Source organism: Fusarium vanettenii (genome assembly GCF_000151355.1).
Source record: "Fusarium vanettenii 77-13-4 chromosome 10 genomic scaffold NECHAsca_43_chr10_1_0, whole genome shotgun sequence".
Taxonomy (NCBI): domain Eukaryota; kingdom Fungi; phylum Ascomycota; class Sordariomycetes; order Hypocreales; family Nectriaceae; genus Fusarium; species Fusarium vanettenii.
This window is the reverse complement of record NW_003315845.1, coordinates 271,501-295,072: the sequence shown is the minus strand read 5'-3', so window position 1 is coordinate 295,072 and position 23,572 is coordinate 271,501. Positions and strand designations below refer to the sequence as shown.

General features: G+C 50.7%; 9 protein-coding genes across 9 annotated transcripts; 3 read left to right on the top strand and 6 right to left on the bottom strand.

Annotated features, from left to right (window-relative positions):
* Nucleotides 1–3,047: 3,047 nt before the first annotated feature.
* On the top strand, nt 3,048–3,656 carry NECHADRAFT_85395 (uncharacterized protein; the record flags this gene model as incomplete). Its single annotated transcript, XM_003041700.1, has 2 exons — nt 3,048–3,215; nt 3,258–3,656. The coding sequence occupies 2 exons, from the start codon at nt 3,048–3,050 to the stop codon at nt 3,654–3,656; spliced, it is 567 nt and encodes a 188-aa protein (XP_003041746.1).
* An 879-nt stretch (nt 3,657–4,535) lies between these two features.
* NECHADRAFT_85394 (uncharacterized protein) lies at nt 4,536–5,924 on the bottom strand (the record flags this gene model as incomplete). The annotated part of the gene is made up of 5 exons (XM_003041638.1): nt 4,536–5,197; nt 5,251–5,348; nt 5,396–5,539; nt 5,588–5,741; nt 5,792–5,924. The coding sequence occupies 5 exons, from the start codon at nt 5,922–5,924 to the stop codon at nt 4,536–4,538; spliced, it is 1,191 nt and encodes a 396-aa protein (XP_003041684.1).
* Nucleotides 5,925–6,281: 357 nt separating this feature from the next.
* On the bottom strand, nt 6,282–6,995 carry NECHADRAFT_85393 (uncharacterized protein; the record flags this gene model as incomplete). The annotated part of the gene is made up of 3 exons (XM_003041637.1): nt 6,282–6,511; nt 6,643–6,724; nt 6,885–6,995. 3 exons carry the CDS (start codon nt 6,993–6,995, stop codon nt 6,282–6,284), a joined length of 423 nt encoding a protein of 140 aa, XP_003041683.1.
* Nucleotides 6,996–7,299: 304 nt separating this feature from the next.
* NECHADRAFT_72141 (uncharacterized protein) lies at nt 7,300–11,731 on the bottom strand (the record flags this gene model as incomplete). Its single annotated transcript, XM_003041636.1, has 5 exons — nt 7,300–7,645; nt 8,321–8,632; nt 9,239–9,441; nt 9,505–11,102; nt 11,286–11,731. The coding sequence occupies 5 exons, from the start codon at nt 11,729–11,731 to the stop codon at nt 7,343–7,345; spliced, it is 2,862 nt and encodes a 953-aa protein (XP_003041682.1). The 3' UTR covers nt 7,300–7,342.
* Nucleotides 11,732–14,116: 2,385 nt separating this feature from the next.
* On the bottom strand, nt 14,117–14,807 carry NECHADRAFT_85391 (uncharacterized protein; the record flags this gene model as incomplete). Its single annotated transcript, XM_003041635.1, has 3 exons — nt 14,117–14,144; nt 14,234–14,374; nt 14,482–14,807. 3 exons carry the CDS (start codon nt 14,805–14,807, stop codon nt 14,117–14,119), a joined length of 495 nt encoding a protein of 164 aa, XP_003041681.1.
* A 1,126-nt stretch (nt 14,808–15,933) lies between these two features.
* NECHADRAFT_49766 (uncharacterized protein) lies at nt 15,934–17,652 on the bottom strand (the record flags this gene model as incomplete). Its single annotated transcript, XM_003041634.1, has 1 exon — nt 15,934–17,652. The coding sequence occupies one exon, from the start codon at nt 17,650–17,652 to the stop codon at nt 15,934–15,936; it is 1,719 nt and encodes a 572-aa protein (XP_003041680.1).
* A 672-nt stretch (nt 17,653–18,324) lies between these two features.
* On the bottom strand, nt 18,325–18,720 carry NECHADRAFT_49685 (uncharacterized protein; the record flags this gene model as incomplete). The annotated part of the gene is made up of 1 exon (XM_003041633.1): nt 18,325–18,720. A coding segment is annotated over one exon (396 nt), but the record flags the coding sequence as incomplete, so codon positions are not given.
* Nucleotides 18,721–19,433: 713 nt separating this feature from the next.
* NECHADRAFT_72138 (uncharacterized protein) lies at nt 19,434–21,058 on the top strand. The gene is given in 3 exon segments (XM_003041699.1): nt 19,434–20,129; nt 20,266–20,343; nt 20,360–21,058. The coding sequence occupies 3 exon segments, from the start codon at nt 19,673–19,675 to the stop codon at nt 20,581–20,583; spliced, it is 759 nt and encodes a 252-aa protein (XP_003041745.1). The 5' UTR covers nt 19,434–19,672; the 3' UTR covers nt 20,584–21,058.
* A 652-nt stretch (nt 21,059–21,710) lies between these two features.
* NECHADRAFT_63865 (uncharacterized protein) lies at nt 21,711–23,531 on the top strand. Its single transcript, XM_003041698.1, has one exon. The coding sequence runs from the start codon at nt 21,948–21,950 to the stop codon at nt 23,394–23,396; it is 1,449 nt and encodes a 482-aa protein (XP_003041744.1). The 5' UTR covers nt 21,711–21,947; the 3' UTR covers nt 23,397–23,531.
* Nucleotides 23,532–23,572: the final 41 nt, after the last annotated feature.

The window sequence follows — 23,572 nt, the reverse complement described above, 5'->3', positions numbered from 1 at the left end:
CAAAGTACACTCCATATATCGGGAAATCTAATGCCTATAACAAAAAAACTCCATACAACAAATATATCGAACGAAACACAAATTACAGCCATATTAGACAAGATGGACTAGTAACCAGAGTTTACCCTGTGAACGAAACAGGCAAGAAGAGATTCAAGAAGGCATCAGAACGGAAGTATTCCGCATGCATCCGCAATACCACCACTGCCCGCTATGACGGAGGATAGCCCTGCCTTCTATGCCTTAAGAGACAAGAACGACAAGGAAGCAAAAAACAATAGCAACTCTGCATTTACAAAAACGAGGAACTAAGATATCTTAAAATATAAAACACAATACCCTTTAAACGAAACGAAGAGGGAAAGTTTATCCTAAAGGAAAACTATCAAGAACAAGGGCTAAATCAACTTCACTCGCGAGGTAGACCAAAAGAAGCCCCGAAATAGTATCCCGAGCTAGTTATCAAACAGAAGAAACCACAAATCACAAGCAATAAGAATCAAAACATTACACACTTCATCGGAGGACAGCAATTTCAAATCATCGACACACCCTCCAACAATCTACTATATAGACTCTATGCCTTAGCATTCAGCATTCAGAACCAAGTACCTAAGGGAAACACTATAAGTATAAATAACCTCAAAGAAATTTAGGAAAGCCAAGAAGCACGAGACATAAACAGGGAATTTAAGAACTCAAACAAAAACCACCTCACGGCCAACCAAATCGCAATAATTCTTCGACTCTAGGCGCAGAGACATAACATAAATTTACAGCTAGGAGTCTTTATTAAAGGACATGGCACGATGGAAATTTACCCAGAAGAAGGAAGACTCACAATCTAGATTCACAACGACAATACTATCAACAGAGAGAAGAGAGGCATCAATCACTTCTCGGGGATCATAATAGATCCAAACGAAGAGAAAATTTCAGATAAAGACAATAACTCTAATAAAGAGGAAATTCCAGAAATTAATCAGAAATACCTCGAATCGGATAATAAGATTATCTCTAAGACTAACCAGACAGATATTATTAATAACGATCTAGAATACTTTGGAAGGGGAAACAACAAGAGAGTCAAGAAAGCCTTTCTCGCGCAAGTCAACACTACACTACTACCAGATCCACAGTCATACGCTGAAGCCATGCGGAGCATTGACGCCATAGAATAGACCAGTGCTATAAATTATAAAAAGGAAAGTCAAATAAAGACTAGCAGTCTAAAGGAAATCGACATCTCCGAAATCCCCAACGGACACATCCCATTGCCATCCAAATAAGTCTACAAGAAAAAGATCAGACTGGACCTAGAGATCAAGAAGTACAAGGCTCGACTTATTACCAAAGGGTACCTCCAGCGAGAAAGATACGACTTCTAGGAGACATACGCGGCAGTCATCAAATCAACTTCCTATCGCATTCTGATTAGGTTAGCGGCAATTCTCGGATAGAAACTACATGCGATAGACGTAGTGACAGCATTCCTAAATGGGGATCTGAAGGAACTTGTCTTTCTAAAGCCACCACCAGGATAGAAAATTCCAAAAGGAAAAGTTTGGCAAATCAAGAAAGCCCTCTACGGTCTAAAGTAAGCACCCAGAGCATAGTACGAAAAGCTCTTATCCACCCTTGTCTCCTAGGGTTTCCGTATATCTACATTCGACGCTTATGTCTTTATCCTTAACGACAAGAAAATCATTCTCGGAGTTTAAGTGGATGACATTCTCATTCTCTATCCTGGATCAGATGAACTCTCTTAGATCAAGGCTCGACTAACAGCAGCCTTTGAGATGAAAGATAAGGGGGAGGTCACCCACTATCTTAGAATACATATCAGACAGACCAAAGAAGGCATCATTCTTAAACAATGGCACTATATTTAACAAGTACTTCGACGTTTTAATCTACTATACTCAGCGGGGGCGCGAATTCTAATAAGTCCCACCACTCAACTAAAGAAGAACACCCAGGGATAATCAGATGATAAGTTTGTCAAAAGATATCAATAGATATCGGGAAATATGAACTATATATCAAACTCACTTCGAGTAGATATTTATCTAGCAGGAAATATATACTTACGTTATAACGCCAACCCGGATAAAACATATATAAATTCGGTCACATAGATCATAATATATCTAAAGAAGAATACCAAACGAGGATTCATATTTAAGCGAGCAGACTCAACGGTGGAAGGATATATTAACTCAGACCATAGAGGATATCTTAACACCAGACGATCCACCACGGGATATGTCTTTATGTTTAGGGGAGCCCCAATTTCATGGAAGGCCCAGCGACAAAAGACAGTTACTCTCTCAACCACTCATGCAGAGTATACAGCTGCGGCTAAAGCCACAAAGGAGGCAATATAGATTCGGAACTTTTTCAACGACCTCAACATTAAGGGATACACTTTTGACACGATTCCATTATACATAGACAATAACTCCGCGAGAAAGATCACCAGAAATCCAGAGAATCATAATCGCACTAAGTACATCGACATCCGATATCATTTTATGCGAGAAAGAGTTACAGAAGTGGGTGACATCGACACTCGCAGAGTTAACACGAAGGACAACCTGGCTAATCTCCTAACCAAGCCATTAGCACGAGTGACTTTTAAGAGTCTACTCGAGAGAATAGGAATGACCACCTCGGAGGAATAAGGCCATGGAAGATAGGATTTTACACGAATTAAGAAGCTCCGGGGGAGCCCAGATTAGACAGCGATAAGAGGATAGATAGACGGACACGACAGAAGGTTCTGCGTTTAGGGGGAGTATTATTACTCTCTAGAACCTTCTATCTCTTTATTATTTAGTTTGCTAGGCTAATTGCCTATATAGCTTGCCTATGATACTTGCCTATGAAGGCAAGCTAGGCTGCCTAGCTATAGATCAGATATTAACATCTAACCTAGCTACGGCTAAGACCTTGATCTCTTCCTTACACACACATCATAGTCAATAGATCAAGTATTTTCTGGGATCAACGCCTTAATTTATTACTCTCCTACGCTCTTTGGCACCATGGGCCTTGACTCTGAGATGCAGCTTATCATGTCAGGTGTCCTTAATGTCACACAGCTGGTTGGTGTCTTCTCGAGCTTGTGGACCCTTGATCGATTTGGTCGTCGAACTATCCTGCTTACTGGCAGCTTCCTGATGTTTGTCCCGCACCTTATTATTGCTGTCTTGGTGGGTAAATTTTCACACGACTAGCCAAGCTATACTGCCGAGGGCTGGACAAGTGTCACGTTCCTGCTCTTCTATATGCTTGCCTTTGGTGCCTCGTGGGGACCCGTCCCTTGGGCTATGCCAGCCGAGGTCTTCCCATCAAGCCTACGTGCCAAGGGTGTGGCCATTTCGACATGTTCAAACTGGATCAACAACTTCATTATCGGTCTCATCACACCTCCGCTCGTTCAAAAGACTGGCTTTGGAGCTTATGTTTTCTTCGCTGTGTTCTGCCTATTGTCTCTGGTTTGGGTTTGGTTCTGTGTGCCGGAGACCAATGGTAAGACTTTGGAAGAGATGGACGAGGTTTTCAATGATAGAAGCGGTGTGGAAGATATTACAAAGAAGGAACGTACTCTTCGCGAGGTGTATGACGAGAAGGTAGCTCGAGACGCAGCTTGAATGCGACATTTCGGGCTATCCTTAACCAGGCTTGATTGTGGAATACACTACAATCCCCCCTCTTGAGGGTTAGCAATACGCAAGGCCCCTTTGCAATACGAAACACCCCTTTACAATCCCATCAAGAACCAGGTTTTAGATTATCCTTACCACGATTGAACATTCCTTTCATACTCTTTGTATATTTCCTTCTCAAGCCACCCAGTCACCATATCTATTGCTTGCCGTATCTTCAAAATCAAACAAGATGTCTTCATAGATCAGGTTGATATATCCAGTCATTCATTAGTGACGAGCAGGATTAAAGGGGTTATAGATAAGTCAGGGGAGATTTATAGTTGCGTCAATGCGGCAGGCATTATCTACGTATTAAGCCATGGTTTATGTTGCCTCTCCTCCTCCCAAGGTGGAGATAATGATATATATGCAAATGCACGCGAAACACTGGGTCAGACATCAGTAGCAAGCGAAACTACTGAGCCTCGGTTATTACTGCAAAGAACATACCACTGGATCAATACTTGGTTAAAAGGCTGCCTGAAGCGCAGCGGGCCTTGAAGCAAGGAAGACCGATCGGGAGAAAGCTGGATACATAAGCAACGGTAATTGTGAGATATTTTAATAAGAGAATTTTTTCATGTCACACATGTGTAAGTGTCTAAAATTATGTAAAAACGCGTTAACAAGTCTCGCCGGAAGCCAAGACCAACCATCACGATGAGAAATTATTGATACTACTACTAATCAAATACATAGAAAACACCAAATAGTCGACCAAAGTCAAAAAGTCATCTCAAATACAGGTGAGCGTAGAAAATCCTTGAAGCTCCGGTCGACTTGAAGCTCTGCCACGCTCATCTGTGCACATTATCCCATCACTTACTTGGGAGTAGACTTGAAGCAAGGACCACGGTAGTAAGTGCTGGTGTCCTTGTTACCGAGGGTGAGAGTGGTGAAACCAAGAGGGCACTGAGCGGGGAGGCAGTCGCCGGCCTTGTTCTTGGTGTAGTAGAGGTCACAGCTGATGCTGCCGATGTTGACCTTGAAGAAGTCGCAGTTCTTGTCGGAGAAGCACTTCTCGCAGCACTTCGTCAGGAACTTGTCGGCCTTCTCAAACAGGCCCTTGTTGAGGGTTTCCTTCTTGAGGGAGATGCTGTTGGGGATCTTGATGCTGCTGCCGGGCTGGACCCAGGCGGAGGGGTTGATGCAGGCGGGGGCAGTCTGGGTGGCGATGTCGGTCTGGGTCTCGGTCTTGGTGGCAGTCTCGGTTTCCGTCTTGGTCTCAGTGTTGGTCTGGGTGACGGCAGTGTGGACGGTGGTGGGAACGTGGTCGGTCTGAGTCTCGGTCTTGGTCTCGGTGATGGTGGTCTCGGGAGCCTGGACAGTCTTGCTGTTGGTGAACTTGGTCTCGGTAACGGTGCGGGTCACGGTGGCCGTGATAGAGTTGATCTCGTAGACAGTGATGGTGGTGGCACGTTTGGTGACGGTGGCGGTGGAGGTGGCATCAGGGGCACGGCCGCTTGTGACGGTCAGGAGGCAGCCTGGAGAAGTCAGTATGGTTGGATGCCGGGAAGTTTTCAAGGGTAAAACTTACTGCAGTCGGTGGGAAGAGCCTCCTCGCGGCGAGCTCGCTTGAAGGTGGGAGCACAAGTAGGGGCGACAAAGTCAACAGTCTTCGTCTTGGACTCGGTCCTGCGATCATTAGCCAGGTGCTCAACAGTTTGCTCTGCTCTTCTTACTTGGTCTCAGTCTTGGTATCAGTCTGAGTAGACGTCTCAGTCTTGGACTCAATGATGTAGTCCGTCTCAGTGGAAGTATCCGTGACGGTCTCGGTGGTGATCTCAGTGTTGGTATTGGTGAGAGTGATGGTGGGAGGAGTGATGCTGCCAAAGTTAGATGCGCTCGATCAAATTTGTGAGGCAGATACTCACGCCGGGCCCTTCTTGGTGATGGTCTTGGTGGCCTTCGAAGTGACGGGGATAGGATCCAGAGTCTTGGTCACCGTGTTGGTAGGGTAAACAAACTCGGTGCGAGTGACAGTGCGAGAAGGAGCCAGGCACATCTCCTTCTGGAGATCCATGGCAGCTAGAGACTGTCAGTAAGTGAAGCAAAACTTGAGATGCTTCAAGACATACCAATCTTCTTCTTGCACGCGTTCTTGTCCTGCTTGGACATGGCATCGCAAGCCGCAGGTCGCTCACCGCACACAGGCGGGGAGACGGCCGAAGCGGCAGTCGCAAAGAGAACAACCAGAGTCTGGAACTTCATTTTGAATGATCGGACAGGCAAGCAAGAGAGAAAGAGGCAGAAGAGATGATTGTGAAGAAGTGAGTGTGTGATGATTTCTTTCTCTAGAGGTCGGAATACCCTCCTTTTATAATCCAAAATCAATCTCTACTTGCTCCGTTTCCTCTCACCTCCTTTTGCCTCCTCTCAACATGGCGGCCGATCATGAAGCCCGAATATTCAATAGTTACGCCTCAACTTCCTCTATTGCTTCTGTTCTCGCCATGTCTCCCCGGAGAAAGGTCACTGCCAAGACCCAAACTCTCATGATGTCCGTTGGCTGCCGTCCACAGCTCACACTGCATGCGTAAACTATTGTCAATAGCTCTCTGCCTCTCCTCACGCCGAGGCGCAACGGCAGTTGTGAAAAAAGATGGTGTTCTCGACCCTGCCAAGACATCCACGCGGCGGCTGACGAGCCGGGAAACCAGGCTGTTGGATCTTGTATTGGTCAGACCCCATATTGTTGGCTTTTTGCATATTGGGTCGGGACCGGGTTGTGGGCTTTGCGTACTGGGTCTGATCAGGCTGTGGGCTTTTCGCATATTGGTCGAACCGAGCTGTTGTCTCTAAATTTTTTGAGAGTTGTTGGTTCTAACGTTTCGTTTATCCCGGGGTCTATTTGGCGCACTATTCGTTTTTAGACATGCTTAAATGCAGCAGGCTCCGGGTCGTCAGCCAGCCCCAGAGCGCCACGGACCCAGTCGACGAGGTTGGAAACTCCATATGGCCCCAGTTCGGCTGTCGGAAAAGTCGGTCACTTGAGGATCATCGTGAAGCTGCTGGATACACGTTGCAGAGTTGAGAGCATGGTTCGAAAGACTATAGTCTAGATCGCCTGACATGAAGTGATCTTTCGTCTTGACGTTATGCTTGTCCTTCTTGGGCCAATATGGTCCTCACTCCGAAGCTAACGCCCTCGCCGACATCGCCACGACTCACAGACTCACGGAGACATTCTGTTGTTCCATCTCGCGACTGCCACGTTCCGTTCTGAGTGCAGTTGCCGAACGGCATCAACGCCCTGTTAATCTCCAGAGACGGCTGAATCATGTAAAGAAGCAATAAATACACATTTCCCCTGAATTGAGGCTGACATGTCAACAATACCTAAGCCCAGATATAGCCACCAACATCTACCGACAAAACCCCTGAGACCAAGCCTGAATAGAGTTCTTGGCTGTCAGCTCGGCCACCGTTTCGGCTTCCATCGACATTCCCCTCTTATTCCCATTCTCGTGAGCCGCCCGACAAGCCGGGACGGAGCCCCAGCCTTGTTACGTACAAGCTTACTCTGTAGGGTCAGCCTCTAAAACACTAGTGTCACGCCACGGGCTGCACATAAGATCAATATTGGCACAGGGTCAAGTATTGACTTCTTATTATCTCCGGAGACTCTATTAAATAAACCCTAGAGGGCGCTGCGAGCTGGATTTTCCTCTGCTTTCCCATGGTGGTGTGTCAACAAACTTCAGAATAGACACATCTCCTAACACGGTTCCGAGAACGGCGGTTGAACCGTTGAAAAATGATAGTCTCTGAGTACGTAAAGACGCTGAAGGTCGATGGCTGGGTGGCAACCACATAATTGGCCTCGACTTCCATGTGATCCATGCAAACCATCCGAGTGCACCATACCCCTCAAAGTGTTGGGGAAGATCTGAGCCCCTTACTTCAGAATCATTAGTGTGTGGTGGCGGAATCTCGACTTGCCCTAGATCCGTGATGAGGTGGGAACCAGCTGCGTTGAACTCCATGTAGTTGATGCGGTCATCAACTTGTATCCTGTTCAGACAAGCTGCAGTGTTGATATTCCAGAGCGTCACCCAGTGTGTGTATGGCGAGTTGGATAAGGAAAACGCCACAACCAGGGTAGAATGGTGAAGTGAAAGCGCGGAGATGACAATGTAGTGATCGTTGTGATGACCAACCCTCAGCCTTTTCTTGAGGCGCCCAGATTTCAAGTCCCAGATTGTGACTGCTTTGTTGTCTGTGGACGATGCAAAGAATGTACCATCTGTAGAAAATACGCCTTTGTCTTCCGTCTCCAGCGTGTGGCGAGTTCTCTTTTCCCAGAGGTTCCAAATTTTGGCCCCTCCCGGGTACTCCAAGGCAAGGTTGCTGCCATCTGGAGACATCACCACTCGCTTGACCTCCCTGTATCCCTCGAAATAGCTCACCCCAACATCTCGTCCCAGGACGAAATCATAGCATTTGATTGTATTCGAATCGAATACAAGCCACACTTGATTTCTGCGCATCTTGGAGAAGAACACTCCAATGATCTTTTCATCGAGTGGGTGAGCTATCACCCTGATGTTTTGTGCAGTGTCGAGATCCCAGATTCCAACACTACCATCTTCTGAGATCGTAGCGACTTGGTCTCCGCGTGGCGAGGGCACAAGATGCCGGATGAGGCCGCCATGCTCGTTCGAGCCATGAGTATCATTTTTTGTTGTCGGGTCCCAGAGCAGGATCATGCCTTGATTCGGCGACGATGCTGCTAGTAAGCTGCCGTCAGGGGAGAAGACCATGCTTAAGACGCCGTCGCAGGGATGCTCGAATCGCTGTGCCTCTTTGCCTGTATCGAGGTTCCAAAGACGTACCGTTCTGCCTAAAGCTGATGCAAGATGCCGGTCATCCGGTGCAAACGCGATCGCCGAGACCCAGCCAGTCTCACCTCCAAGTGACTGAAGGATCCTGCCAGTCCCGACATCGTGCACCACAACCCAACCCGACTGGGCAGAGGCAATCAGTCCACTGTTCGGAGAGAAGCAAATCTTCCAGATCCCTTGGGCGGTTGGAAACTCCCCCGTCTTTTGGTCCGAGTCAAGGTCCCAAAGCTGTATCACGCCGTTCCGAGCGACAGCGAGTAGTTTTCCGTTTGGAGACAACGCAATTTGAGGTGCTCCTCCCCCTTCCCCAAAGGATCGCCTTTGCGCTTCACCTTCGTCATATTTAACGACCAGTGTTGGGCCATTAAATGAAGCGCATGCAGCTAGCTTCCCATCCGAGGATAAGGCAAGACATTCTATGGACTCCTCGAAACAGTGCTTGAAGGTCCCTTCAGGAGTGACCCAAAACAGGATGGACCTACTGTATTCCGTGGAGAGAGACCATTCTCCATCCCGAGAGAAGACCATCTGGTGCCCGCCAGGTGTTTTGACGTTGTCGATCTGTTTTCCTGTCATCGTATCCCAGACTTGGACAACTCCACCGCTGGAAGCTGTCTGAAGGCCCCTGCTGTCTGGTAAGAAACACATCGCGCTCTTACTGTCCAACGAGATTTCGATCACACGTAGGCTCGCATCCCAATCCAGTTGAACTTGAGGCAGCTGCGTTATCCACTCGGGTATGCATTTCCGGAAAGTTGTCTTTATAATGCTCTCTTCTGGTGCGAACACAAGACCGGAAGCGTATATCTGGAGCGGATACTGATCGATGATGGTGTCTAATCTCGCCACAAACCGGGCTGCGTCTCGTAGGAAACTGGATAGTCCTGCTCCACGTTTTGGCTAGACGAAGCTTGTCAGTACTTGGAAGTCCAAAAACTAGAAATAACCCACATCAACGAGAGACTGTATAGAAGCAATCATGGCGCTGCAGTTGTGTGCCTCTCCCAGAATGGCCAGTGCCTCGAGCCAGAAGAGGAAGTACTCTTTCAGGAAACCGAAGGCTGGATGTGAATCGGCAATCTTTAAACCACTTCCCTCCAAGTGATGAGTCCAGTACAGACATGCATACCGAACTTGATCTGGGAGCTTCAAGATGACATCTTCTTGCTTAATATCTGCACGCCGAGTGCCTGGCAAGTCCAGGTCGCAGATATCCTGCTTCAGGTGTCTTCCAGAGCTTAGCAAATCCAGGCATTTGGTTGCAATTCGGCCGTGCATCTGTTGCTCGTCGATCCAAAAGGGGTCGATCTCATGCATCTCCTCATCGACGAGGAAATCGTGGAAGGACAAATGCAACATTCTGACTGGCTCTCGAGAAGACTTCGGAACGCTTAGGACGGAATGTAGGTGCCGAAGAATGCCCTCTATGACAGGTTTGGGAGTGTCAATAAGACGAGAAAGGTTTGAGATGGAAAGGGGCTCGGCCAAGAGAACTATGACGCCCACCACGTCTCGGAAGTCTCTCAGAAGATTCTCTTTGGCTCGACCAGTCCTACCAGCAATCAGCTGGTCAAGCGTTGGGCGGTATGTCGTGTCGAGTTTCTGCATCTCAGAATCCTGGGCCGAGGATTTGTACCTGAGAACCTTGCCGAGTTGAGTCAAGGGGTCGTACAAGGGGTCTTGAATGAATCGGCAAATAGTAGCGGCAAAAATGAAGAGCGGGATAGCCATTTGGATGAGAGCATTAGTCGCATGTGTACCCGGCCATTCAGGTCCGAGCTGGTCATTGTAATCCGACTGGCAATTGTACTCAAGCCTAGCTTGCTCAAGTTGGTGATAAAAGAACTCGGATATGTCGTGTTCGATGACAGGCTTGGGTATCTCGTGCAGGATGAGATCTCTGTATTTGCCCTTGATGCTGTTGAAGCCAAGACGGATCGGAAGCTCAGGTCGACTTGTCACAAAGGCTTTCAACTTGATCGATATCAGAGATCTGAGCTTCGTCAATATGTTGATGATGAGTCGGACATCAGCAAGTCGATCGCATTCGTCGAGCGCGTCAATGACAAGAACGAAAACTCTCGGGGCAGACACGCGGTAGTCTAACTCGTGGAGCGGATCGAAGATGAGTTTTTCAAACTGTTCTTGGATGAACTTGTTTGGGAGATCCGGCTCCCTCTCAATAGCCTTGATGGTTGACGGTCCTATCTCGGGCAGCCGAGTTATGAGCTGGGCAGCAAGGGTTGTGAACAGACGAGACGCGTTGCCTCGATCTCGCTCGCCTCTTTTGAAGAAGAAACTCGCTCCGAGCATCTTTTTCTGGGAAAATGAGTGGGCGATAGTCCTTGAGATTGTGGACTTTCCTGTCCCTGCCATGCCGTTGAGCCAGAATATGGTGTCGCTATAGGGGTCCTCTGCCCATGTGGTGATGGTTTGTCGAAGCTCAACTCGAGTATTGGGAAGGCACTTTGGATCATGCTCATTCGTCTGGGAATCAAAGGCGGCGCCTGTCGCCACGGGAATCCTAGACATGTCAAGCGTGCGGCTGATGTATTGGACACCAGAGCTGATATCCTGGACATTGGAGTCGATTTGTTGGACATTGGAATCGATGTGTTGGACATTGGAGCTGAGATTTATATGAGTATATCAATCATAAAGGGAAATAGCCATGATTTATAGAGTTGATGCTGAGGTTCACAGAAGAGGAAGAGGGTGGTATACGTACTGAGTCTCAATATGAAGGGCCGTATTGTCAATGACCAGAGCCACCGAGATGTTGTTCCGGCTCTTTTCGAGGCCGCAGATGATGCTGTCGACTTCGGAGCTTTGAAAGGGCCATTTCAAAGCGCGAACCCCAAACCGCCTCATAGCCCTGCGAGTCTTTCCCTGTTTCTCCTCCAACTGGATGATAAGTCCCTGTAGTTGAGATGAAGCATCAAAAAGAGCCTTCTTCAACTGCTCCATCGTCTGAAGCTTGCTGGCATTAGGGCCTTTCACAAGACTCTCTGCACCGCGCAGGACGACATCGAGGTTACCGAGCTCGCTCTGCAGTCGCTCAATATCGGCCTTGGCATTCTTGACAGCCTTCAAATACGCAGCGCACGCTGATGTGACCTTGGCGGAGAGGTCAATGACCGCAATGACGTTTGCAGCCACGCCCAGGCCCTCCATGGCGATGGATTGATGGATGCTGCTGCCAGAGAATGAAGATGGAGGAAGGAAGTTGAGGGGTTTCGCTCACAGCCTGACGAGGTTGAAAAGCACAGCCTGATGTGAGGCTGACTCTGCAAGCCACCAACTGCGCTTTGCCTCTCTAGGGTATGTCTCGATATGGGTATGGTGAACCCGAGGCTTCATTCAATAGCAGGAGGAGCGGATGATTTCCCTCACCTACCTACATAGGCTGAGATTCGCTTTACAAATAGTTGAATACTTAATTTTCAGAGATCTTGAGAGGATTTGTTGTGAATGCTCAGTTGTGTATGAACTCTGTTAGCTGAAACTTTACATGCTTTCATGCCACAATGTCCAGGCTTTCCTCGAATAACCTACCTATCTACGCATATGCTGGGAAGATACTATATAGCGAGTAGGCTTGGTGATATCCTGAGGATACAGACGCCTGTATCGCATAGTTATCCACTTGGAATAGGCAATCGACGATCATGCTTCTTCAATGAATGAGCTGATCTGCCATCAGGCATGGCTAGCCTGAGGCTTCGAGGTAGCAAGAAATTGAGCAAAGGTTTGACCAACTCGGAGAGATGACTACGAACAATTGGAAAGGGAACCACTTATATATGTGTTTGAATATGAAAGACATCCATCCGTTGTTAGTACGGTGCCGCTAACGAGGTGAATTGGGCATCAGCAAACCCGCTCTGCACAACCCATGCCACGACGGAACCGTTATCCGAGAACCCAAGATGCACGGTTCAAGAGGTCATGAGAGAACCATGTGCTTCTCAGGAACGAACACATTTTCCGCTTCAACACCCATGACATGGGGCATTGCTGATGTGCTGTCCATCGAGTGTTAGCGTCTCACGCAGTAATCCTGACTGCATATGCCTCCCATGCAACCAACTTCAGCTCGTTGTTTACCCTGCCTTATCGATTGGCCCAAGTTAAATAAACAAGCCAAGAAAAACTTCCAAGACGGAGCTTCCTGTTCAAAAAGCGGGTTTTTAACTTCCCGGCAGGCCCGACGTTGGATCCCGAAGGGAGGATGCAAACTCAAATGCCCCTTCTGCCAAGGACGCTGCCCGCTGCTCACAATCTGGAGAGGCCGAGACGCCAAGCAGACAGAGGCAGACCCTTGATGCAGTGTCGAGTTTTACTCAGCCATCCTGACGCGCAATCACCAGTCCACTGCCGAGACTTGTCCTTGTCGAATCATGCCGCTCGTCCAGGGGCACCCTCCCCATTTCAGGTGGGGTTCCCAAGACTTTCACAGCCCGAGCTGGAGCCCGTAATTACAGAGGTCGACTCTTGGCAATTGTTATTCGCGAGGCCGTAAACAATAACTCTGGCGGGTGCCGTATTAACCGATCTCAGATCTCGGGCCTGCCAGAGCGTCTCTAACCAGCCCCCGTTCAACTAGGGCTTGTAAGGATATACGCCCGTTGATTTAATTCCCGTCAGCCACTTTCCACACAGTCGTCTCCCGTGTAAAGTTGACCCTTCACGTGTAACATTGCCAAGCCACGGTTAAGTCGGCGCTCCTGCTGGGTCGTCGTTGATTGCGCCAAGGTCAACAGCCAAGATACGGGTACAGGTCATCAGAAGACCCCCTTGTTTGTCACGCTGTACATTGACCCAAGTCACGCCGAGACAAGCAGCAGCAAGGCAAGAGTATATCTAGCCCTCTTTGCTCGATATCCCCCTCTCTGATCTTGAAAAAACCATCGCACCTTTTTCGCGTCAAACCGTTTCACCATGTCAGCCCCATACGATCCGAACCAACAAGGGTGAATAGCCTCAATATGGCACTAGATAAATACAGCTACTGACGTTTTTTTACTAGCTACTATCCCCCGCCTCAGGGCTATCCTCCTCCTGGACAGGGCTACCCGCCCCCGCAGCCCGTACGTCTGCCAGAGTGATGTGATCCCTCTGACCGGTCACTAACAAAACACCAGATGCAATACCAGCAGGCCCCGCCCCCTCAGCAAGAGGAGAAGAGTCACGGCTGTCTATACGGCTGGTAAGATGCCCTCTCATAGAATGATACCTGGATATACTAACGTCATCTAGCATTGCTACCCTGTGCTGCTGTTGGCTCTGCGGAGAGACGTGTGAATGCTGTCTCGAGTGCTTCGACTGCTGTTGTTAATTGATCCGAAACCCCCACAAGCATCTAACCTTGCTTCCATTTTTCAGCGCGCAACGCGGATATTTCTTTGAGTCAAACGGGACGGGATATCGGTTCATACCAAGGACCAGGAAATCTTCATTCATCGGGTAGCGAATCAGCCTGTGCAAATACCATGAATTCAAACCAGCAAGAACGTCAATTCATATTTTAAACTAGTATCAATCTTGTCTGTATCTCTTTCACATGACGTTTGGTGGACCTCCGACCCTACATGCACGACAGTTTGGATTGGTGATACACTGAAAGTACCTGCATTTGTGAGCCCTCTGAAGCATCGCTAAATGATGGTGACTTACTCGTCGCTCTCCTTGTCCTTGATCTTGGTGCAGTCACAGTAGCTGGGACAAGTAGGCGTAGGACTGGGCGATGAGGACGTCGATGTGAGGCCAGGTTCTCTGCATGGGCGGCAGTTGGGGTTTGTGATGCATTGAAACCACCTGATAATGTCAGCTAAATATTCTCTCCACTTATTATGGTGTTGTAGGGTGTATCAATTGCGGGGGAGACATCAAGGCGATGCATGATGTGAGAGTTCAACACCTACTCGTCGCTTTCCTTGTCCTTTATCCTCGAGCAATCACACTCTGCCGGACATTCCGCCTTGCTTGTCGTAGTAGCATCGACGACGACAATCACCCTAATCTTGCCTTCAGATATGGTCTCGGTGTAAGTGCCCGCAGGCATGGTCTGGTAGTTGGTCGTCGTCACCAAGACGGCCGGGTGTGTCACCACATCTTCGCCAAAGCCTCTCGGCATCTTTGGGATATCTCCAGCCTCCCTTTGTTGGAGTTTTCCATCATCATTCTGAGGAGCAGCTTGCGATAGAGTCGTAAAAAAGAAAAGTGTTGTAAGGTAGCGGAGACAATACATGGTCGTATAGGTCTGCTTGAAGGAAGAGTAAAGATCGTCTTTGCCGCTGGATCGCTCAAAGTAGCTGTCCCTGTCAAAGCACAGTCGAGTCCGATGCCTCTGCGCAGTGACTGGATATCCAGTCGTCCGGCTCTGGGTTTATGTAGTTGCCATTCCTGGTCAGTTGCTCTCACACAAACCGTCTCATCCGGTCTGTTTCCTCGCCCACGACAGTTCTTCACTCACCCGATTTCGCGGTGACAGTGAAGAGCTGTCGTAGCAAACATCCTTCCACGGGATGTGTTTGTGGTTGCCGGATCAGGAAGCACTCTGTGGTCGCTAGGCAACGATGAGAGGTATCACATCTCGGCGAGATGTAAACGTCCAAGGGCACGTGAATGGCTTCTTTATGCCAACTCATCTAAGATCAAGCGACACTCTTCATGGCGATAGAGACAAACAGCCGCTCGGAGCGGACCGGAGAACAAGGATTGTGGCGGAGAGGTTACACAGCAAGACGGCGCCCGGCGCATTGAAGGCAGTCCGAGATGATCATGAGACCTGAGGAGGTGAGATGAACACAGGGCCATGAATAGGAAAGCAACCGACCATGATAGTGACATGCTTGACAGGAGCAGGGTCGTCCCAAATAGGACCCGGACCTGCATCATCTGGCATGAGAATCTCAAGGTTCAGTGTCGAATGTGCCCTTGTCACCCTTGAGCCTCAGTGTCGAATACGCCCCCATCTCGCCAACGCGACTCTCATGCAAGGTCCGTATAACCACCAAGTTGTACAACACGCCGCGCGTCCCAGATCCTGTCGTACAACGCCGTTGTCATCGAAACAACAGGAACAACAGCCAGTACCCAAGGTGACTAGGAGCAAAGAGCTCGCATCATGACCAGTCCATGACTGCCAGTCAGCCAGGTGAGGCACAACATTAGATAAGGTGCAACATCTGTCAAAGAAGGCCATAATTGCGATTGGACCTCACGCCATGGACAACAGAAATGTCTCAGTCCCAAGCGAATGGTAACAGGAACCCGTGTAATAGAAACGCAACGTAAGGCAGAACCGTTGAAACAAGAACTCTTGCGTCATATTAAGCAAGGAATTAGGGTATATACTCTATCCATATCCAAACCTATGCCGCTTTTACTGTTGTCGTGCCTTTAGATCCACGACCACCTGGCAGCCTCCGCACAACCCACGCCTTGACTCGAGCCAGGCCGCTGTAGAACCGAGCATCTACATCTACACCCCACGCTTCCAACGCCGAAAGGACTCCGTACAACCCTATCCATAATAGTACAATGGCATCCACGATGTGGACGAACCACCAGAAGTGCTGGGTGCCCAGGGGGCACGTGGCGTACTCGAACTTCCACTCCCAGGTTTCCTGGTCGAACCAGAGGCTCAGGAGACCGGCATTGCCTCCAAAGTCTCCCATCATGCTCCTCACCGTGATCTCACGTCGTCCAGGGATGCCCGAGGTGCCGGGGATCTTTTGTTCCTGGGCCTCTTCCCACCGAACCGTCTGCCACTGTCGTTCTGACGCATCAGTGCCGTTGGTCTGGTTGATGAAGTGGTACGTGTCGCAGCCAGCGTGGTCATGACCGTTGAGCATCAAGCCCGGACGACCGTAACCACCGCCAGCAGCGTTCTCCTTTCCGCTCATTCCCCACATTCCCTCGAGGAAGCCCTTGCTGGCATCCGCGCTGAGCTGGTTCTGTTCCTTGAGACCTCCACCGTCTGCTGCGGTGTGGAAAGAAAAGAAAGGAGAATCCACGCAGATACCCGCCGGCTTGTAGAGGGGAACATGTGTGAGGATGAGGGTAAAGTGTCCCTTGTGGTTAACAGAGTTCGCGGTTCCAATGACGTCGTTGATAAAGGCATAGGTAGCATCCTGGAGAGGACCTGACTTGGCTGGAGTATCCAAGTTCATGTCGTTGACCACAATAATGCGTAGCTCGGGTGGGATGCGGTCCGAGTTGGGGTTATCGGTTCCATGCCACATGGTAGCCTTCTTCTCGGGATCCGAAATGGGAAGCTCGAAACGAAGTTCGTAGTTTGCCTTTCCAAAAACTCGTTCGAAGCGCTCCAGTCGTTCCTCGGTCAAGTCTCCTGCGTATCCAATATCATGGTTCCCTGCCACGTTCAATATCCGCTTCGCCCACACCTTTTCTCCCTCGCTACCATCCAACAGCCCTGACAGGGTGTAATCAGTGCTCGGGTAACGTGCGATATCGTCAGGCACCCTTTCGGTGCCACGGAATGTTCGGTTCCAGAACCGTCGACCTCGCTTCTCAAACTCGACATCGTCGATCCACTGACTTCCAACGAGGTCACCCAGCACACTCACGTGCGTGGGATTGGACCACCAGTTGACCTGACGGTAGATATGCGCCAGGTAAAAGTCATTGCCCCATAGATCGAACCGCTTGCGCTGAGACTCGATAAAGTAGGGGATATCTTCCATGTAAAAATCGACCGTATCGTGCAATATCTTTCGAACTCGCTCTCGGAAACACCAGTGCTTGGTCTGAAAGGTCACATGCTTGTAGATTTGTTTGACGTGAGGAAACGTCCCCAGGTAGTTGGTGATGATGGAAGTGTCGCCCTCGAGTTGAGGATCGCCGAGCGCAAGCAGTCGGAAAGGGGCGAGTTTCGCACGGTCGTCAGAACTAGGTTTCGAAGGCCAGTGAAACTTCTTTGTCAACTCAAACGCCTCCTTACTGTCTTTCGACTCGACAGGAAATGCGCATCCTTGGATGACTGGGAAAAGATACAGGTAGACGGTGATTGCTACCGCCAGCGGCACCACAAGGCGCAGGCCATGGCGAAGGTAAGCCACGACAATCATGTAGCCAACGTCATACGAGAGCCACGTTGAAAATGTTTTCAGAGGCAACGAGGCGTTGAATGCGACGGCGCAAAGACACGAAGGGAACAATAAAGGAGTGAAGTGGTCTTCAAGGTACTGCCAAGAATAGCAGGTGTGGAAGGGTTCCGGAGGGCGACACGTGAAACTATTTTGGGCTTAGTCAGACGACGTCCCACCTCGAGATGGTCCAGACCAGAACCCCTTTTTTGCGCACGACTAAGGAGTACGGGGAGGCCCTTTATTTGTCGGTCGACTCATGCCAAGATCAGATGATTGGAGGAGATGGGAATGGTCTTTGTTTGGTCTTTGGAATGCGACACCGCCGCGTGTTGATTGCGACGCTCAAGTACTCTAGTTCTCTAGCCGGTCCTTTCGCGACTCTATGCGCCAACTTGTGATGCAAATGACTCGAGATCGCAATTGAATCCTAGTCAGGAGGGGTGCTCCTCTGGTTTGAGGGGCTCTATCTTTGCCCTCAACCATGGCGGCTCCGAGAACTTACTGTGCCGCCTCATCGCTTCCCGGAACAATCTCGATTATCGGAACGTGGGATCATCAATGGATTTGAGGCGCAAACGTAAACCGATCCCGAGGGTCCATGGGTTGTTTCGGCAAGTGGGTGGTGATGACTTGTCCCTATGCTCAGTGGTTTCACTGCTGCTCATACAGCTCCTCATCCTCTCTAGGCCACTCGACTTCAAACACGGGATCCTCGTCTTCGTCATCCACCACCGCAAAGGCAATCAGACTATTGTTCTTCAACCCCAGCTTGTTCGGTGTGTCCCCATTCCCGATCCTGAGCTTCTTCCATCCCGCAGTGGGGTCGTTGGCATTCTTGAGCGCGCCATAGGCGAGTATTGCGCCTTCGGTGACGGAGGTCGTCTTTGGGGGCGCGATTGACGTGGTCAGTCCGTTGGGGTATCTCTCGGTCAGAACATCGAGGAGCTGGTTGGTGACGCTGGAGAAGGGCTCAAGGGAGTCGACAAAGAGGTAGATGGTATGGATGCCGTGCTTGAAGCGCACCGAGATGTGGGCGTCACCGATCTCCTCAGGCTCCTATCAAGGGTTAGCTTTCGAATAGATCGACAAAAGCATCGGACGGGCGAGGGATTCTCACCATCTTATCGATCTGCGGAGGGAGTAAGCTGATATCGGCGGTCTGGAGGATGCCGCCGCTTCATCTTGGTTCTGATGAGGGGCATCTTTGTCGCGAACTGTGTGCGCGAGGTCACGTGGCTACGCGTAGAGTGAGGGTCCTTCATAGATGTGGTGCTGCCTGATGCACAGTGACAACAGGCAGAGCCTCAACAAGGATCATGATTGTATATCATAATCCTAGGCCTTTAAATGACGAAAAATGATTGATTGCGTGTCAATTGCTAGAGAGCACATGCCTCTGCTACGTCATCTCGTCCAGGGTCTTTGACAGCAAAGCATGACAGATGATGGCAACACTTGCAAGGACAGCTCTGGTTGAGATGTGAGCTTTGGGTGGGGGTGCGTAGGGAAGCATTGGAAGAAGAGTAATGGAAGAAAGCAATCCAATAATAACTGTCCAGTTCAAAACAATTGACCCTTTGACTTGTGATTGCAACGTCTTGAGCATGAACCGCCTGCAGCCAAGAGCCAAGCCGTGCAAAATACCGTGCCTCTTGTTACACACACTGTCAAAAAGAGCCTCTTCCCATCCGATGGAGCTGGAGCAACGTCGACTCTGCATCTCGAACGAGAAGAAACGACATGGGGGCTTCCCAGCTCTACCAGCATTTATTACAAACCTCAGCCTCTCGTGTGTCATTACTGGGTCCTTAGCGAGAAATACCGCCGGAATCGCCAACTCCGGCCACACGCATCATCCCTCTTCCCGCGTGACTTGAAGAGAGAGTCAAAAGGCCCACTCGAAAATCAGCAGTCTCAAACACCGAGCCTCGCAACAAGCTCGGCCTCGAGATTGGACGAGACAGAGACAGAGATCGACCCTCAAACTCAGATACATCCAATGACTACTCCAGCATCTCCTCGGCCCGGCTGGGCTCCCTCTTCCGCAGCATTGCCATCTGACCTTGAACCTCCCTCAGCCTTCCCCCAGGATGCCTTCCCTCGCCTCTCCGTGCCAACGCCGACACGGCTGATGCTGGGAACGATATCGTCAGCCCTCATCGGCTTCTCCCTGGGGGCCACGCAGGGTGGGCAGATGGCGCAGCTGCGGTTCCGGGCCGAGCACGCCCACAAGATGCCAGACACGACGACGGGGTGGTATTTCTACCACAAGAGCAAGAATTACCACGCCATGCAGGGCGGCATACGCGAGGGCTTCCGCATGGGCCTCAAGACGGGCCTCTGGAGCATGATGGCCCTGTCCCTCGAGAGCACGGTTGATCGATATCGCGGGGCGAGCGACATGTTTTCCACCACCATAGCCACCCTGACAGTGGCTGGCGCATTTTCTCTCTGGCGTAAGTGGTCAATCCCTTGATGCCCTTGTTCTTTCTTTTCTTCCCGAACCTTTTGCAATGTGGACGAACGGGATTGCACCTTATTCACAGAAACCCCATATGGGGAATCTGAGAATGGGGGCACGAGCTCGTGCAGGGCCTCTTGCGCCGCCTCCCGTGGAGCATGGAAAGCGACGGGTAGATATTGCGACGTGGACAAGAGGTGGTGGAACCAGTTTTTAGCTAACAAGCGCCGATGTTCGGCCTCTCGCGTCTAGATCGCTTGTCATTCACAACGGCCGCCCGGACCGCCAGGTACGGGCTCATGTTTGGACTCGTCTACGGTGGCATCCAGGACCTCGTCGGCTTAGCCCGAGGGAGACCGATCGGATACGTCGAGTTCCTTCGGCGCCGTGGTGGACGAGGTTCTGGTCAGTCCCACAGTGATCACGAGGACGACCAACCAGCATCTTGAGCCCGGCGGCCCGGACTTTTTGGGGGATGAAAAGGAAGACTGGGGGAAGCAGAGGCGAAGGCACAAGGACCCAGCCATTGCCGGGGTGGAGCCCGGCGTGGCCTCTTGTTTGGTGTGGGCGCCTCTCCCGTGGCCGACGGCGAGCGGCTTTGCTCGGTCTTTGTGGAGCCATGTCAATGAGGAGATGAGGAGGCATGACGAGCAAAGCTTTGCAGAATTGGTTGATGGAACTCCGACTAGCCCGGTCCAGGCCAGAGATTGAGAAGCAGAGCCGCCATCATCTCGGCACAAGGGGGTTGCATCGAGCCTTATCTGCCGGCCGAGAGCCCCTCTCCACTATCACCACTTGGAGGCCCACGATGGCCAAGACATTGATATCACGATGTCTGTGTTTCTGTGTGTGCAGAGCATAACGTGTACTATACGATCATTTCTAGGTTAGGAATTCCTATCAACAAATGTAAATGCAAATCTCAGCTTCCCACAATATGCCTTAGTCATGTGTGTACCTACCTATCCCGAGATCATCATCACCAATTGACTCGACAACTGTATCGGCCTGTTGCGGCATCGGCGCCTCATCACGTCTCGTGCTGTCCCCATGATGTCCCCCAGTTTGAAGGCGTCTTTCGCATTCAACATTGTCCCCGGCGCTTCCCGCCCAATCAGCACTCACCTCTCTTAGACTCCCCCACGCAACGGCTAGATTCGGCCTTTACATCTTGGACCCTCTTTACGCTCTTTACCATGTTTTGCATGGCGTCGACCTCGCCACGTGATGGCTGATAAGCTCCGTTTGCTTTGCTTTGAAGGCATCGTCGGTTTGGTTGGTCATTCACCCCGTCCCGGTAACCTCTCTCGGCCCTGTCCTTGCCAATTGCACACGGCCCGGTTCGGCGTTTGCGGAGAAGCAGGGGCTAATGAAGCTGGGAGCTAGACTCAGAAGCTGGGAAATGCCTGGAATGGGACTGGCACTGGGACAATGACTAGAGATATCCATACCATGGCTGGAGATAGCGCCACCTCCGTCGTTGCGCACGCCGCTCAGGTACGGCTCATGGATACAAGTACTTAAGGTCTGCCACCCGTTCATTGTCCCTCGCACTACTTGGACAGAAACTTTGGTCCAAAGGTAAAAATAAACTTATCTCCCATTGACGCCCTGTTATCTCTCGACGAGAGCTACCTACCTTATCAACCTATCAGATCCAAACTTATATCTGCTGCCACCTCCAACGCACCGTCACTCGTAAACAAACACCAATTCACCGTCAGCTTCGCCCTCTCTTGGATCCCTCCAAACCGATCCATTCCCCCAACACTTAGCAACCTCCAACTTCCTTTCAACAACACCAGAAGATATAATGAGCTTGGCCCTTCGGCGAGGGACTTGCCAGCCCCTGCGTTGGGCGGCATCCTCTAACATCGCTACCATCCGACCATGCATCGCCATCACAACCATCAACAAGGCCAATGTGGCTACCCGTCGTCACATCCACTCCTCTGAGCGACGCACCTCCACACTCGCCGAGCACCCCATCCCCGACCCTATCCCTCCTCCCGTCGGTACCGGTCGTGCGCCCCTCTCCGTCCTGCCCTTGAGCATGATCGTGCGATCTCTGGCCACCATGATCGTTTCGTCATCGCCTGTTCTTCTGCCTCCCTCGCTGCGCATCATGAACGTCCTGGCCAACACCACAAACTCCATCCTCAATTCGGACACGAACCCCGTCCTCCGATACTTCCTCAAGAAGACCTTCTATGCCCAGTTCTGCGCCGGCGAGAACCCCGCCGAGATCAAGGCCACTATTGCTGGACTCAAAAACATTGGCTTCACTGGTGTGATTCTCAACTATGCCCGTGAGGTCGTCCTTACCGAGGACCAGGCCGGTGCCCTCAAGAACGGTGCCATGGAGACGGAGGAATGCATTCGAGACGAGATCGTGCCGTGGGCCCAGGGTACTCTCGAGACGGTCCGAATGGCTGAGCCTGGTGACTTTGTCGCTCTCAAGTTCACTGGCGCCGGCAGCATCGCTCTGTATCAGCTCAAGGATCGCCTTCCTCCCAGCCCTGCCCTGTACAAGTCCATCGACTCCATCTGCCAGCTTGCCCAGGAGCGAGGTGTCCGACTCCTCTTTGACGCCGAGCAGGACATGCTCCAGGACGGCATCGACGACTGGACTCTCGAGTTCACCCGCAAGTACAACAAGGGCCTTGGTGAGGCTGTCATCTTTGGCACATACCAGGCTTACAAGAAGAACTGCCCCGAAGTCCTGTCCCGACACCTTGCTCTCGCCCAGGTCGAGAACTTTGCCCTGGGTGTCAAGCTTGTCCGCGGCGCCTACCTGAACTCGGACCCCCGTGAGCTCTTCCACGACACCAAGGAGGAGACCGACGCCTGCTACGACTCTCTCGCCGCCAGTGTCCTCACCCGCCAGTGGAATGCTGATGTCAAGGGTGAGGGTGAGTACCCCGCCACCAGCCTCGTCATTGCGTCGCACAACGCCGAGTCTGTTCGCCGAAGCCGTGCCATCTGCGACGCTGGCCGCGCCAAGTCGGACATTGCTTTTGCCCAGCTTCAGGGCATGGCCGATGAGGTCAGCTGCGAGCTAGTCGAGGCCGGCCAGGCGGACAAGACCAAGGTCCTGCCCGCTTACAAGTACCTCGTCTGGGGAACTACTGGCGAGTGCATGAAGTATCTCCTTCGACGAGCACACGAGAACAAGGACGCCGTCCAGCGTACCAAGGGCAGCCGGGATGCCCTGTGGTCCGAGTTGGTCCGACGATGCAAGAGCGTTGTCGGCTTGGCGTAAGAAAGGAAAAAGGGAAAAGAAAAGGATTTGATATCATGTTTTTTTGCATCATGGGTAGCGATCAGGAGTCCGGGGCGCTTAGGATCTCGATGCTTGAGATAGACAAAGCATAGATGAAGATATGACTTACGTGTTACTCCTTGGCGAGAATGCATTGTGACAGGGTGAATATCGTA

Bases quoted from the DNA above. Each gene is read 5' to 3' on its own strand.
- NECHADRAFT_72138 (XM_003041699.1), top strand. From the start codon at position 19,673: ATGACTACTCCAGCATCTCCTCGGCCCGGCTGGGCTCCCTCTTCCGCA. The intron at 20,130-20,265 runs GTAAGTGGTCAA...GAGCTCGTGCAG, and splicing joins TGGCGCATTTTCTCTCTGGC to GGCCTCTTGCGCCGCCTCCC.
- NECHADRAFT_63865 (XM_003041698.1), top strand. From the start codon at position 21,948: ATGAGCTTGGCCCTTCGGCGAGGGACTTGCCAGCCCCTGCGTTGGGCG.